General features: G+C 45.2%; 1 protein-coding gene across 1 annotated transcript in view; it reads left to right on the forward strand.

The window, feature by feature from the left end:
• LOC135916076 (uncharacterized) overlaps positions 1-13,658 on the forward strand; it is an 85,169-nt gene that overhangs the window by 54,097 nt on the left and 17,414 nt on the right. The window contains exons 6-7 of the mRNA XM_065449313.1: positions 8,621-8,637; positions 11,176-11,234. Coding sequence (XP_065305385.1) covers positions 8,621-8,637; positions 11,176-11,234 — 76 coding nt within the window. The remainder of the gene's footprint in view (positions 1-8,620; positions 8,638-11,175; positions 11,235-13,658) is intronic.

Genomic DNA, 13,658 nt, shown 5'->3' on the forward strand with positions numbered 1-13,658 from the left:
TGAACAAAAACATGTCTTCCTATATAAGTGCGACAAATTTTCAATAATTCTAGAGCATTCATTGCTACGCAGCCTTCGTGATTCTATATACACAGCTCGTGGCAAACACTTCGCCAAAGGGGCAACGTAACAATCGACTATGCCACGAAAACGCTGGCGGCGCGATTTATACAGCGGCAAGCTACACATCACGCTGCATCGGGGACCACTGCCGCTCACAAGAAATCTAGCTCGCTAGCGCGGTCTACCCCAGGAGATCTGGCGCAGGAGCCTCGCATCAGTGCCGTAACTGGGCGGCTCTTCCGAACACGTCTCGTTGTGCGTATGCGCGCCAGTTCTGGGCTGCCGAGTCAATGAGCGTGCAGATGGCTGCAGTGCATGCTGTGACCCCACACTGAGTCCAGTGAGCATTTCCCTTGATCTTGCCCCAGCACGCGTTTGCACTGGGCTTACCCATACCGACTGGTCTTTGTGAATTCCTTCGACTGCGTGGCGCCATCCGTGCGCCTGCACGCACTCATGCTTTCCTTTCTTGCTCTTTCTCTGTTTTCTACTATGATTTCCGTTCCTAGGCGTAAGGTAAGACTGCTAGACACTCTTTTAAAGCGATGATTTCTTTGCCTACAATCCCATGGTTCTGGCTGTGGCGGTAATCAATCGCTCGTCGGGCTCTCACCAAGCAGATTCGTCCTCACTCCTGAAAAATATGCAAATCCGACGAACATGTCTGAATCTGTGGAGTGAAACTTTGGTGAAGAGTTGAATGAAATCCTATAAATTTAACTGCTATTTAACTGCGTCTTTGGCGTGAAGAAAAATTGCTGGCCCTCCCGTAATCGAGAGTAGATGTAAGCATGAAATGGCCACCGGCAAAGGACAATGGTTGGAGGTGATACTAGCCACAATTTTAAAATGGGTGTAGTGTAGGTTCGCAACGGCACACTCCACCACACCACACCGCAACAGGACATACCGTGCACTGGTCCGTCTGCACGTTCCTCAGCTAGAAGAAGAAAACCGGCTAAAGGGTGCACGGCAGGCAGCGAAAGACGCCAGGGAGACAGACCACACTGTCCAGCTAGTAGAATTAATTAAATTTGCTGGTTTTACGTGCCAAAACTCCGATGTAATTTTGAGGCACGCCATAATGTGGGACTCCGGCTTAATTTTGACAACCAGCGGCTCTTTAACGTCCCCGCAATACACGTGACACAGGCGCTTTTGCATTTCTCCTCCATCGACATGCAGCCGGCGCAACCACGATTTGAACCCGCGACATCGTGTTTAGCCGCTCCACACCATAACCGCTAAGCCACCATAGCGGGTAGAAGTGCCTGAAGGACACCCACGCAGCGTAGCACCATCTCTCGAAATGATGGAAAACCCGCGCCGTGGAACTCACGGGAAGCTGGCATGCAGTGGCTCAGCGCCAAAGATGACAACTAAGTGCATAGTGCCCTGTATCTACTTTTTGAACGTCGCTATTGGAAATGACAAATAAAACTTCAGCGTATTAAAGTTACAGCTTCAGTGATATTGTGAGTGAACATTATGAAGTACTCGGAAGCAATATTTTTTGTAACTTGCTTGGGCAGTAAGTAGCCTATGTAATGCGGTCTTATACGAAAGGTTGGGGGCCAGGACTGCATTGTTTTATGTTCTGACTGGTTGCCCCGGGCGATCTCGTCTTCATCTCGCAAGCTTGCCCGGATGTTCTCGTTCGAGTGCCCGAATAACGGCTGTGGCTTTTGAGTCAAGGTCACTTGAAGATCCCCGACAAAGGGAACAAATATCATTTCATCCTTAAAAACTAGCACGTTCACGGGCCCTCACACACGCGTGCTACTGAATGGCACAAATCTCATAATATGTTGGCTTGTATTCCTTCATTCCTTGTTATTTATTTCTATAGCGGAGCTCTTTACCTGGCGGACTTGTATGAATGAGTTTCGAATGGGGTACGCGGACTGCCTAACGTAAAGTGAACAAAAAAGATAATGCAGGATAGTATGGCGCAGAAGAAAGAGCGAACACGTGATGTCACTGTGCGCCGCACCTGCGAAGTGGGCAAGTGCACCCGCGCTAGTTGCCGTTGCTGCCGGCTGCTGTCGTCTGCCCTCAATGCAACTGCACGATAGTTGTGGCGGGAAAACACGGAGATGTGCGCCGCGGTAGCAGCCGCGGTGTGTAAGAACCGGATTGTGCATTGTTCTTAGAGCGTGAGCGAAGATCGTTCGACTGTGCGTCCACGCGGCAGAAGCGTGAGTTGCCACTTCTTTCGAGTTTCCCCAGGGCGAATTCCAAATGCAAGAGAATGTTTCTGGACGCGGAGTTTGGCCATAGTTGCTCGGTCTGCGATCGAGAGCTTCGCTGGCTAATCGGTCACTATCTGAATGAATGGGCCCGATATATCTAAATATATATATATATATATATATATATATATATATATATATATATATATATACATATATATATATATATATATATATATATATATATATATATATATATCGGCAAAAGTTCCCGCACACTCTAGAAATAAATTGTTAAGACCACCAAATGACCAAGATTCAAGGAATTTACTAATGTGCCTTCCGCACAATGGTCAAATAGAAGCTGCACAAGAGCAAAATTCAGAACGCTCGCAGATTCACGGGGCACAGGAAATAGGGTTAGGTGTTAAGATGCAAGGGTCTCCTCAAACGCTTCAGCAGTGCGGCACGCCAACGCAGCATTCTGTTCAGGCACCAAACAGTTTTCAATATCAAGCACTTTTTAAACCGCCAAACTATATGGTGTTGACAGGGAGCCTGAAAAGAAGGCAACACCAGTGGAAGGTTTGCCCCTCATGTGTTTGTCACCCTCAGTCAGCGATAATTTTGCGGGCAAACACATCTTTAATGTACCGGCTGCTTCCTAGCCGATCCCTCGCTGTGGGTAAAGGCCATGTAGTATGTAAGTCGTAATCATCAACATGCGACAATCATCTGCAAGTTCATCCACCATGTTCTAGTTCGTGACACGATGTACCGACCGCTTGGCCAATCTCCCGTCGCGGGTATGGGCCATAGCCTGGAAGTCAGCATCATAATGAACAGGCTGACACGGTTCTTTTGTGGTTATGCCGTTGTAATTATGTGCCACAGCACGAAAACCATCACCCTAATGAATACATGGCGACCATGCATCTATCTGAAAGAACTAGTTCGTGTTTTACCTGAGAAGTAAATCTTGACCTAATTGTTGGAGCATTTGGCTGCTTCGCTGAGGGGCCGATAACACGGTACCACGCATCTATTCTTTAAGCAGTACAGGCCAGTGGGTTTTACTCCCTCTGGCAGACAGGCTTTTCGTTTAGTTTTTTCTAAGAGTCAGGAGGAATCTACCCGTTGAGAATTCTGACCAGCGACCGACGAAAAGACCGACAGACCCAGGTGACACCATGAGGTGGTAGGCAAAGAAAGCTTCGATTTAAAGAAAGAAGCACGCCCGTCGGTGGCATCGGCCGACCATGTGCGGCGATGGCTCGAAAACTGCAAAATAGTTGCATTTAATTTTTTTTTCGTAACCGACTTTGTGTGAAACTATTATAAAACAAGTCTGCTATAGATGCATAGAATGTTCCTTTTATTAAGCGTTTATATCTCAAATAGGTTGGTAAATGGGCCCTTTAGGAGCAAAAGACAAGCAAAACATGCTTCCGGCGAAGATTAAGGCTGCTGATTTGGCTGCTTAAAGAAACGTTGCAGGTTCCCACCCCCAATCGCATTAACTGCCACGTCAGTTTGACGTCCGGACCTTGGAAAAATTTCAGTTTGGAATAGTCTTACGTTGTCGCTCCCACGATCAGCGCTTTGGGTATTTACGTCCTATACGACGAAAGAACTGGGGCGTTTACCACCAGAAACCGTTATAGCCACCCTAACCACGGCTACGTAGCAGCATGGCAGCGTCCATACAGCTTATACCTCCCACTTCCATCTGAACTTGCGCTTGTTACGGCCTCTCTGCCTTGGCAGACAGAAATCAGTGGTAACATCAGTCGTCGCTTAGTGTAATCGCACGCCAAGTGCAAAGCATCAGGTATGATTGGTCGTGTTAGTGATATCGAGTGTTTCATTTGGCACTGCTAGGACTACGGAGATGGTGCTGAGTCGTAAAAGCGGTTTCATTTTCAGTCAGCTAATGCGCCATAGCATTATCACTGGTTATGGGCGTACAATGCAAAGTGCTATAAAGGCCGGACTGCTTACTGGATCGGTAACTGATTACTCCGCTCTAGTATGGTAATTGATGAAGGTGGCGGGCATGCGCGAAATAGACGCCGAGCATAAGTGGTGCCGCTGCAACTGCCAGTGGTGCAACTGCAACTGCAACTGGGCAGTTGCAGCGGTGGCGTAGAGGTAGAACACCCGCCTCGCGTGCAAGAGGTCCGTGGTTCGAATCCCGGTGCCGGCAATTTTCCACCGGATTAAAAAAAAATCCGCCTGTTGATAAAATTGCATAAACAGGCCTGGAGCCTGGCCTGATCCCGGTGACCAGAACCGGTAACGCACTCTCTCACCAGAGCAGGATTGGCCACCCTGGTGCAGTACTTGGCCACAACCTCCTATATGAACAACACAATCAAACCCCGGCCCTCAGTCCCCAGCAGCTGCGAAGCAACTGACCACGGCGGCGGTCAGACCTGCGACGCTGCAGAGGGTGCTAAGAATCACTGGCTCCGGACAGGCCGCCATTGGAATATGAACCTGGCAACGTTTAACGCTAGAACGCGATCTGGTGAGGCGAGTCTAGCAGTGCTATTGGACGAATTAGAGGGCAGTAAATGGAATATAATAGGGCTCAGCGAAGTTAGGAGGCCAAAAGAAGCATATACAGTGCTAAAAAGCGGGCACGTCCTGTGCTACCGGGGCTTAGAAGAGAGAAGGGAACTAGGCGTCGGATTCCTGATTAATAAGAATATAGCTGGTAACATACAGGAATTCTATAGCATTAACGAGAGGGTGGCAGGTCTTGTAAAACTTAATAAGAGGTACGAAATGAAGATTGTACAGGTCTACGCCCCTACATCCAGTCATGATGACCAGGAAGTCGAAAGCTTCTATGAAGACGTGGAATCGGCGATGGGTAGAGTGAAAACTAAATACACACTACTAATGGGTGACTTTAATGCCAAGGTAGGCAAAAAGCAGGCTGAAGACAAGGCAGTGGGGGAATATGGCATAGGCACTAGGAATATCAGGGGGGAGTTATTGGTAGAGTTTGCGGAACAGAATAATATGAGGATAATGAATACCTTCTTCCGCAAACGGGATAGCCGAAAGTGGACGTGGAGGGGCCCGAACGGCGAGACTAGAAATGAAATAGACTTCATACTCTGCGCTAACCCTGGCATCATAAAGGATGTGGACGTGCTCAGCAAGGTGCGCTGCAGTGACCACAGGATGGTAAGAACTCGAATTAGCCTAGACCTGAGAAGGGAACGGAAGAAACTGGTACATAAGAAGCCGATCAATGAGTTAGCGGTAAGAGGGAAAATAGAGCAATTCCAGATCAAGCTACAGAACAGGTATTCGGCTTTAACTCAGGAAGAGGACCTTAGTGTTGAAGCAATGAACGACAATCTTGTGGACATCATTAAGGAGTGTGCAATGGATGTCAGTGGTGACTCCGTTAGGCAGGATACCAGTAAACTATCGCAGGAGACGAAAGATCTGATCAAGAAACGCCAATGTATGAAAGCCTCTAACCCTACAGCTAGAATAGAACTGGCAGAACTTTCGAAGTTGATCAACAAGCGTAAGACAGCTGACATAAGGAAGTATAATATGGATAGAATTGAACATGCTCTCAGGAACGGAGGAAGCCTAAAAACAGTAAAGAATAAACTAGGAATTGGCAAGAATCAGATGTATGCGTTAAGAGACAAAGCCGGCAATATCATTACTAATATGGATGAGATAGTACAAGTGGCTGAGGAGTTCTATAGAGATTTGTACAGTACCAGTGCCACCCACGACGATAATGGAAGAGAAAATAGTCTAGAGGAATTCGAAATCCCACAGGTAACGCCGGAAGACGTAAAGAAAGCCTTGGGAGATATGCAAAGGGGGAAGGCTGCTGGGGAGGATCAGGTGACAGCAGATTTGTTGAAGGATGGTGGGCAGATTGTTCTAGAGAAACAGACCACCCTGTATACGCAATGCCTCATAACGTCGAGCGTACCGGAATCTTGGAAAAATGCTAACTTAATCCTAATCCATAAGAAAGGGGACGTCAAAGACTTCAAAAATTATAGACCAATCAGCTTACTGTCCGTTGCCTACAAACTATTCACTAAGGTAATCGCAAATAGAATCAGGAACACCTTAGACTTCTGTCAAGCAAAGGACCAGGCAGGATTCCGTAAAGTCTACTCAACAATAGATCATATTCACACTATCAGTCAGGTGATAGAGAAATGTGCGGAATATAACCAACCCTTATATATAGCTTTCATTGATTATGAGAAAGCATTTGATTCTGTCGAAACCTCAGCAGTCATGGAGGCATTACGGAATCAGGGTGTAGACGAGCCGTATGTAAAAATACTCAAAAATATCTATAGCGGCTCCACAGCCACCATAGTCCTCCATAAAGAAAGCAACAAAATCCCAATAAAGAAAGGCGTCAGGCAGGGAGATACGATCTCTCCAATGCTATTCACAGCGTGTTTACACGAGGTATTCAGAGACCTGGATTGGGAAGAAATGGGGATAAAAGTTAATGGAGAATACCTTAGTAACTTGCGATACGCTGATGATATTGCCTTGCTTAGTAACTCAGGGGACCAACTGCAATGCATGCTCACTGACCTGGAGAGGCAAAGCAGAAGAGTGGGTCTAAAAATTAATCTGCAGAAAACCAAAGTAATGTTTAACAGTCTCGGAAGAGAACAACAGTTTACAATAGGCAGCGAGGCACTGGAAGTCGTAAGGGAATACGTCTACTTAGAGCAGGTAGTGACTGCCGATCCGGATCATGAGACTGAAATAACCAGAAGAATAAGAATGGGCTGGGGTGCGTTTGGCAGGCATTCTCAGATCATGAACAGCAGGTTGCCATTATCCCTCAAGAGAAAAGTGTATAATAGCTGTGTCTTGCCAGTACTCACCTACGGGGCAGAAACCTGGAGGCTTACGAAAAGGGTTCTGCTCAAATTCAGGACGACGCAACGAGCTATGGAAAGAAGAATGATAGGTGTAACGTTAAGGGATAAGAAAAGAGCAGATTGGGTGAGGGAACAAACGCGAGTTAATGACATCTTAGTTGAAATCAAGAAAAAGAAATGGGCATGGGCAGGACATGCAATGAGGAGGGAAGATAACCGATGGTCATTAAGGGTTACGGACTGGATTCCAAGGGAAGGGAAGCGTAGCAAGGGGACGGCAGAAAGTTAGGTGGGCGGATGAGATTAAGAAGTTTGCAGGGACGGCATGGCCACAATTAGTACATGACCGGGGTTGTTGGAGAAATATGGGAGATGCCTTTGCCCTGCAGTGGGCGTAACCAGGCTGATGATGATGATGATGATAAGTGGTGCGGGTGAGCATTTATGCGAGCGTTCGCCATTACAACTTGCTAAGGAGGGTGCAAGGAACTGTTGAGGAAGCTTATAGATAAAATGCAACCCCATTGTCACAATCAAGCAAAGGCAGCTTGTGGTTACAACGACAAAACATTTGCTGCGTCAATTCACCAACCCGGAGGGATGGCAGAGCAGACGCTGAGCAGACGGCGCAGCACGGATAAACACAAACAGAGAGGCATTCGGCCTTCCTATTGGCTAAAATGTGCTGGATCTTCCACAGTGCTGCAGGGAACTCCTAAGGGAATATAGTCTGCGGTGAGTGAACTGGAGTCGATGGAAGCGATTCGGAGTGTGTTTAGCAGCCTAGTGGCCCACCCCCTAATGTAACGCTTTTACATGCTTAATGCTCTTATATGTCGGTCAAATTATCAAGCTCCTCATAGATGTGTTGCTTCAGATAACACGAAGAAGGAGTGCGTCATCCATGAGACGTCGCCTTTTAAAAAGTGACAAATTGTTGCATGGTATTAATGATGGCATGAAGCTCGCACCAAAAAAAATTACGAAAAACCGCTTCAGTGAACTTCATCAAGCTGCACCTCGCGAGAGAATAAACTCCCTCGAAACCTAGTAGCGTTAAATATCTAGCTCAGTTACGTTGTAATCACCGAGCCCTCTAAAAATTCTTGTCCAGTTTCACTATATTCAACACCGAAAGTGGTTCTTTCTTACGGCCATGTTGAAAATAGAAACTACGCATTCGGTAGACCCGAAATCACCGTGTGAAATAGTAAGAAATGTTTGGAATGCTACAAGTCAAAGTAATATGCCTAAGCAAGATGCACAAAGCGTCCTATGTCAGATGGTCACAAATTATATGTAGATTGTGGTGTCTTAAAAGATATTTCCATCTGGAGATAACGAATTTGTTTATTTTCAAGAAAAAGCACGAGTGATTCTCTCTTGAATCATTGTATCCTGTTAACTTCAGAAAGAGGCACCAGAATCGGCAAGCATTAACAAATTCTACTTTCTTTCTTTCAGGGCAAGTGGGAGCACAAGTATGTCTATTTTTTTTTTTCATGCTATGAGTCTGTCACTGCTACACGGGCGCCTCTGCAGAAGACAACATTGGAGTTGCAAATTCGAAAACGAAGACTTTTTTCTGATTAGACACAATTAGAAGAATAAGGCAAAATATATTCTCACCAAATGAAATATCATGGACACATGCACATGGCGCACGTGTGTAGGTAGTGCATGCATACATGTGAATCCCGTGTCACCGGTACGTATCGATGGAATCCCAGAGTGTTTTGCCACACTTTTAGGCAGAAATAAAGTCGCAGTAGCCTGCGAGCGTTCCAATTCTCGGCCCATAGCAAAGCAATGGAAGACTGCCTCTCAGCCAATCTTAGGGTATTTCATGCCATTTCCGGGGACTACGTATGAATTTATGTTTGTATATAAACGTTTTCTCGCAATCTGGGCCACTTGGTAGTACGTGGTCGAATGGTTAGCGCATCGGGCTGCTGTGCCGAAGTTGCAGGATTCGAGATCAACCATCGGACAAAATTGGGTCACTGAGTATGCGGCAAAAATATTTATACATGACGCTCTTCAACCAATCTCTTTCATGCCAACGTGGTTCACTGTAAAGGTTGGACTAGGTAGTAGCGCTGTTCGAAGAAACTCTAACTCCAACTTGGAGAACTCGCTATATGCCATTAAGTGCCGCTCTTCAATGAACATCTTTGATATCTACTTTGGTAACACCTATCTGTCACTAAGAATGTACCGTGCAACAATGACGAATCCCTGATATCTCTCCGTTGCTGAGCGGAATCAAACCTCGTAAAAAGGGTTCCTCAGTGACAGCAATAGGATGCATTAGCAGGCTTCACCAAAAATGTAATGGGCAGGTGCCTCTTTTCAATGAACGTCTCTCAGGCCAACGCTATACTAAACTGCACTTAGAACGACAGAAATCTGAGCTAGTTGGTAAGGATTCATTATGCAAAAAAAAGAGGTGAAGCGTGTAGACAGGACGCAAGAGTAGAGAAGTGGACAACACGAACGCCGACTATCAACTGAAAAGAGTACTGAGGTGAAAAAGAAAGAAGACACAAAACTCATCTGCGCAAGCTCAGGAGTGGTAGCACCACGTGTCAGTCGGGTAGATGTACCGGTCTACGTGAGAGATAACTGTTAAGGCACTTAATCTCTTCCTTGTGTAAAGTAATCACAGGCTGACTCACGCACGCATTTCCACCGTTATATATATGCCATCCCTCTACCATAAGACGCGTATCTTCATTCTTATGCCTGTACAACATCGCGCATTCATCTAACTCTGGCGTGCAGTTACAATCTTGGCAATGTAGGAAAAGATTAGAAGGCGATCCAATGGTTAACAGCATTTTATGCTCCATTAGTCTCTGATTGATACACCGTCCCGTTGGCCCTATGTAAAACTGGCCACAGCTAAGGGGAATTTTATTAACCACAGTTATACGACAGTCAGTAAAACTGTTGTTCTTATTGTGCTTCACTGGACAAATATCTGCTCTTTTTTGCCTCTTACCTGCTCCTTTTTCCTATGTACGGCAGCGCATATCTTATCTAGCTTCCTTCAGTTGCATTTCCTTCCTTCATATCTTGCACGCTCCCTTCAGTTGATAGTCAGCATTCGTGTTGTCCACTTCTCTAGTCTCTTGTCCTGTCTGCACGCCTCATGTCTTTCTTTTTTTTGCAAAATTTAAACTGCACCCTGAGTGCACTGGGTATCAGCCGCCCTTTAATTGCCCTCCCGTCGGATGACGGCAAAAATACGTGCTGCTAGCCGAGCGCTGCCGATGATATAAAGAACGCTCTGCCGCTTCCTCTTCGCCATTACCGTTGCAGCCAAACTTGTTCATCGAGCGCACGCTTGAGTGCAGCACAATACCACTGCACATAGACTCCGTCACGTCGCTTTCTTTTTTCATATTTCCGGGCCTTTTTTGCAACCGGGAAAAAAGGACTACGTCAGACGTCTCGTACAGGAAACAACTCGATCGGTGGTATCTGAAGGTGCTCTAAAAATCTGCTTATCACACTTGGGGTCCTCAGCCAATAAATAAAAAGTTGGGTAATAAAACCTAATTAGTGAGTAATGGGGAAAACAAACAATCACCGGAGTTACTACATGCTATAGCGAATGGTATGCATCCAGCTGAATTCGCTTCCGTCATGCCTTTCATTTTTAAATTCCTGGCTATATATATATATATATATATATATATATATATATATATATATATATATATATATAAAATGCTAGGTGTCAGGTGCCAGTTGCGGCCAGTTGCCAAGATAGTGAGCTAAGGCGTAGCACTCATTATCTGTTTTGTTATTCAATTTTTCATAAATAGTGCCTTTTTGTGTTCATGTAACTTGATTTCCACCTGTTCTGAAGGGAGGGCGCGTAGCAGCGAGGCTTGACCTGCAGCCGCGCCAATGATTTCTTTTTTTTGTGTGTACTCAGGGACTTATTGCGAAATAAAGGGATGCAAACTTTTGCAACTCATTTTATCTTATTCTTACGATGACTCATGCAGGAAGTTCGATCTAAGGCTCTACACAGAATACCATGGAGAAAAACTCCTTGCCGATGAAGGTGAGATTGCAGCGAGTTTTCACCACACTTCACAGGTTGCTGAACGTGTCTAAGCTATCGGCACTATGAAATGCCTGGTACGAATAGTTACAAGAGATTCTACACATACTAAACAAAGTAAAGCGCAAGAATTGAAATGACAAAAATAATTCATACCCGAAAGGGCGTCATTTGGTGCATGTCCTCCCAGAAACGAGTTTTCCAATGTCAGAATCGGCAGGGGGTAATGAATTATTCATATATAGCATGCTTGACAACTTTGGGAGAGTATCAGATCAGCCGTAGAGCTCTTACTATCATGCTTGTCACTTGTAAGGACCAGTTAGTTCACTGCTTTTTATAGAGTGCTCGAGTGGCCGGTTCCTGCAAAACCAACGCGCCGACTAATCGCCCATCTCACAAAAGACAGCATACACAGAACTTCATACTTTGGCCGCACATGATCCTTCCCACGATATCATCGATATTTAGATCCTGACAGCTGCTGCCGGATCGGTCTGCTCATGCTATATACGCTATAGTTGATGGCATAGACTTTCCTTCAAAAATTACTGATTGGAACTCTGGTTATTGTGTCAGTGGGAGCTGCAAATCATTGCGGCTCAGAAATCAGGAAGTCACTAATGATCACGTTTTGTCACTTAGTGATAGGGATAACCTGCCCTTTATGAACCATTTCGTTTTATGCGCGTGTCGGCAGGTTAGGAGAGTGCATGCTTGGGTACGACTGTAGTGACGTCGCTGAGTGATTAGTGATCGCGTCATGTGAACGGGTGTGATAGTGTGCAGATAACGCTTCGAAAGCCATTTCGTTTGAGATCCATGTGGGCAAGTTAGGAGAGTGCATGCTTGGGTACGACCGTGGTAATGTTGAGTGAGTCACTTGTGATCTCGTCATTTGATAAACCGATAGTGAGCAAGTTCTCGCCCCTTGAAAGAAATTTCATTCGACATGCATGCTCGTAGGAAAGCACAGCTTGTGTACTACGGTGGGAATGTCGAGTGAGTCACTAATGACCTAATGTGTGGGACTCAATGATATTGAGCACGCAATTACGCTTTCAGACCCATTTCGCTTGATATGAATTTCGGCAGCATAGGAGTGCGTGCTAAGGTACAAGCTTAGTGTCCTATCGGAATTCACTTCGTGATTATGTCGCGTGGCTATGTAATTTTTAGCAAGTTTTTACCCTTGAAAGCCATTTTGATTGATACGCATAACGATAGGAAAAGAAATCGCATATCATGATACAACCCAACTCACACAGTGTGCACCACGATTCTGACTCACCAATGTGAGTCACTCTTGTCACTTTGAAACCTGGCTCGAAAAGAAGCAAATGAGTGATATCCCCGACGAAAGTGCTTATGAGACGGCCATGACGACACTAGTAGAGTGGAGACTGCTCATAAAGCGTGGACACCAAAATGGCGATTACGTCATTAAATAGTTAATTACGCCTGTTGCGACCTCTCTTGCAATATTTATTCCTTGTTTAACAATTTCGAAGAGGATTAAATTGATTGACACTGCAATTCAAAAGTATGGCACTTGGATTAAAGTGCATGGCTAGAGATTAAGTCACTTGGCGGGTGCATTAACCCAGATGACGGTGAAATGAAATGTTGTGGCCCCTGTTTTAAATTATTGGCCCTTGGATGAAAAATTTTTGGGCTCAGATTAAGTTGAGTGACACCTGGGGTATTTTCAGTGGCATTTGGATTAAATGGGACAGCAAATCCCGGAGATATTACCAGATTCAAATTAGCGATCTGTCTCAAAAGCCGCATCTGCTTTGTCATCTCACCATCTGAATAACGTCCCATTGGAGATTGTGGCACCTAACAGGTATCTTCGTATACAGATAACAGCTGACCTAGCTTGAATCAGACACCATAACACATGTAACCATTAATTGTAACCTACACGGCTACATTTGACGCAACCTTTTAAAGTCACCATGATCTGTTAATTTACTAATATGTAAAACGATAATTCTCCCCAAACTGAAATATGTGGCATCGCTACGCGACCATCGCATTCAAATGAAATTGACCCACTTGAAGCGGTACAAAATAACCCTTTGCAAGCATAAGCGCAATGAAATGCAGCCTAAACTTAAAAGCCGTCTCATCCAGCCTTAAGACCTTCCGTTTACGAATTTCTCATGAATTATCCCCAGTGCCCTTGTGATGAACTAATCTATTCACCCGATAACTTCTCAAAACGGCTGCATCATTCTTCCATATTGCCATTCCACAATTGCAACTAATACTTTCTTACAGCCCTTCTTTAGAGCCACAGTGAATTATTCGAACAATCTTTCTGCACAAATTTTTACCGTCTAAAATAATGGCCCATGTATGATGTCTTTAGCTAAGTAAACTATGCTAAGTGCATAAGTACATTTTGTGTTTTATTGT

Source organism: Dermacentor albipictus, chromosome 7 (assembly GCF_038994185.2).
Source record: "Dermacentor albipictus isolate Rhodes 1998 colony chromosome 7, USDA_Dalb.pri_finalv2, whole genome shotgun sequence".
NCBI lineage: Eukaryota > Metazoa > Arthropoda > Arachnida > Ixodida > Ixodidae > Dermacentor > Dermacentor albipictus.